The 2872-nt window shown below is 37.3% G+C and overlaps 1 protein-coding gene across 1 annotated transcript; it reads right to left on the bottom strand.

Annotated features, from left to right (window-relative positions):
* Window positions 1–60: 60 nt before the first annotated feature.
* LOC109340262 lies at window positions 61–1650 on the bottom strand. The gene is made up of 2 exons (XM_019577901.1): window positions 1310–1650; window positions 61–607 (listed from the first exon to the last, which is right to left on the bottom strand). Exons 1-2 carry the CDS (start codon window positions 1648–1650, stop codon window positions 61–63), a joined length of 888 nt encoding a protein of 295 aa, XP_019433446.1.
* Between the last annotated feature and the right edge of the window lie 1222 nt (window positions 1651–2872).

The raw sequence follows: 2872 nt of genomic DNA, 5'->3' as shown, positions 1-2872 counted from the left end.
CATGTTTTGTGAGTTCAATCTACTCAAGTCTCTGAAGTTTAGATGTCCATACCTCATGTTTCATAGCCATGAATTCTCTGCCAAGGATAGAGCAGACAAGCATTGAGATTCAATAGTTGCTAAGCTTATCTGAAATATTCTGTTTGGAGCCATTGATGCTCTCATTACCAACTTCTTCTTATGATCATAGACTTCTAGTGATCCATCAATTAGGCCCATAGAGAAGCCCCTTTCAAGCAGTTGTTCCATGCTAATTAGGTTGTTCTTCATGTTTGGCACATAGAACACATCTGTTATCATAGCATGCTTACCATCCTTTCTGTTTATTAGTACATCACCAGTGCCTTCAGCTTGGATCATTCTGTTGTCAGCAAATCTAACATTGCTCTTCTTCCTTTCATCAAAGTTTACTAGCCATTCTCTATGTCCTGTCACGTGGCTTGAACACCCTGAGTCTATATACCACACATCACTGTTCTTGTTTACTTGGTTTGTGATCATCATGAGCAGTAGTGGTTGTTCTTCAATTTCAGTTGTTGTTTCTTCTTTGACCATATGAGCTTCTGTGTGTGATTTGCCTCCATCATTGTTTGATCCAAGAGAGATTCTGCATTCATTTGAGAAGTGTTCAGTTCTGTTGCAGTTGAAGCACCTTAATTTTTTCTATAACTGATCTTCTTCCTCCCATCCATTGGCTTAAGCTACCACTTCTTTCTGAATCTTGTGTACCATGACCAGTTTTGTCATGATCCATCTGTTGGTAGGAATGGCAACGGGGCGGGTCGGGTTTGCACATACCCAAACCCGAACCCGAAATTCAAAACCCGAACCCAAACTCAACAGGGTTGAAAATAAAAATACCATCCCCGAACCCGTCGGGTTTCGGGTAACCCGAACCCGAAAAAAACCCCGAAAATGATAAAATATTAAGGAAAATATGATATTATTTTCGTGTAATTTTTCTCTAACATTTCTATTTTCTCTTGTATTATTTCATTTTTTTTACGTTTGAAGATCCAATAGTATATAAAGTAAAATTAGAAATTAAAAACAATTGGCAAATGACAGAAATTTCAATTTTAAATTGAATTACCTTACTTCGGGACGGGTTGGGGTTATGGTCTTTGCTATACCAAACCCGAACCCGAACCCGAAATTTAAACCTGGGTAAAACCCGAACCCGAACCTGAACCCAATCACATCGGATTTTCCCCATTAAATTCAGGTTTAGTTCGGGCGGGTACCCACGGGTTCGGTTTTTATTGCCATCCCTATATGTTGGAAGTTCTTTTGATTTCCTCCTCTGAACTCTCTTCTTGCACCCCTGCTTCGAAATCTATTCCTCCCATTCAAGCTCCTTTTATCTGTGAATTGAGCTTGCAGTGCTTGATCAACTGGTCTCTCATTGGATCTTTCAATGAGTCTCTGCTTGTGTGCTTCAAGGGATCCTTGTAGATCCTGAACCTTCATCTCTTCAATCTTCTTGGATTCCTCAATTGCCACAACAATGTGATCAAACCTTGGGGTCAATGTTCTTAGGATCTTTTCAATTATGGATTGGTCACTGATTTTCTCACCACATGCCTTCATTGCATTAGTATGCATGATCACTTTGTTGAAGAATTGTGCTACTCTCTCATTGGATTCCATCTGCATTAATTCATATTGGCGTCTAAGTGTTTGCAACCGTACCTTCTTCAGCTGTTATGCCCCCTAGTTGCAAGCTTCAAGGATTAGCCAAGCTTCTTTTGAATTCTCTGCACTAGAAATCTTTTCAAAATGTGCTTCATCCACACATTGGTGCAACATGAACATTGCCTTGCAATCCTTCTTCTTGTTTTCTTTGTGCATTCTTCTTTGTTCTTCTGTTCCTCCTTCACTGAGTGGTTGGAAGCCTTGCTCAATTATTTCATCAACCTCTTGGTACCCCATCAATGCCTTCATTTGTACTCTCCATTTGTTCCAATTCTTGCCATCAAGAATTGGTAAGTTTGCTGGAAAATTCCCACTGTTTTGTCCCATTCTGATTCAAGTTTCTTGTGTTCTTGCTTTCTTCAACCTAGCTCTTGATACCAATTTTGTTGGAACACAAATGCAAAACAGAAAAGTGGAAGACGTTTGTGTGAAGCAGAAAGAAAGAAAAGACAGTGAGAAGAAAGAAAGTGTGCAACTTCAATGAAAGTAATAGAGAGAAGCTTATGCAGAAAAGGGAATTCAATTATTTTCATTACTTGATCAAGTATTATCATTGCTATTTATAGTAAGATAGGAACTAACCAACTTAACAGATTTTCGAAATACTACTACTTTTAACAGAAATTACATTAAAATTGTAACCAATGAAAGAGGAAAGAAAAGATGGGGCTATAAATAAATGAGTGAAGCCTGAACATAAATAAGAAAAAACACAACATTTTCTTCCTCGTTAACATTTGTAATTTGAATGTCTGCATATTCAACACCCAAGTTATTGATTTCTAATTTGATAATTAAAAAGCTTCTCTAGTCTTCATTTCCTCATTGAAATTATACTATTATACTTAACATCAATGTTGTGATTACTTTTGTCCCAACATTTCTATCTTTTATCATGAACAAATGATTATGCTAAATCCTAAATTGGAAAAACAACTCATTGCGGATAGAACTTCAGGATATCCCCTACCAAAGACAAATCCTAAGTACTCAATAGCAACAACAACAAATCCTAAGTTACTCTTTTTCATTGGTTAAACACTTACCTTGAACCCCAAGTTTGTATTTTGAAAATTGAAGAGGAAGAGAAGACATAGTGAATGTATAGACGACTCCATGTAGTCCTTGACAACTCTGTAACACATCATGAAGCACAAAGTGGTAGATTTTAAATACG

Source organism: Lupinus angustifolius, unplaced genomic scaffold (assembly GCF_001865875.1).
Source record: "Lupinus angustifolius cultivar Tanjil unplaced genomic scaffold, LupAngTanjil_v1.0 Scaffold_151_27, whole genome shotgun sequence".
In the NCBI taxonomy this organism is placed as follows: Eukaryota; Viridiplantae; Streptophyta; class Magnoliopsida; order Fabales; family Fabaceae; genus Lupinus; species Lupinus angustifolius.
This window is presented reverse-complemented; position numbering and strand designations above follow the sequence as displayed.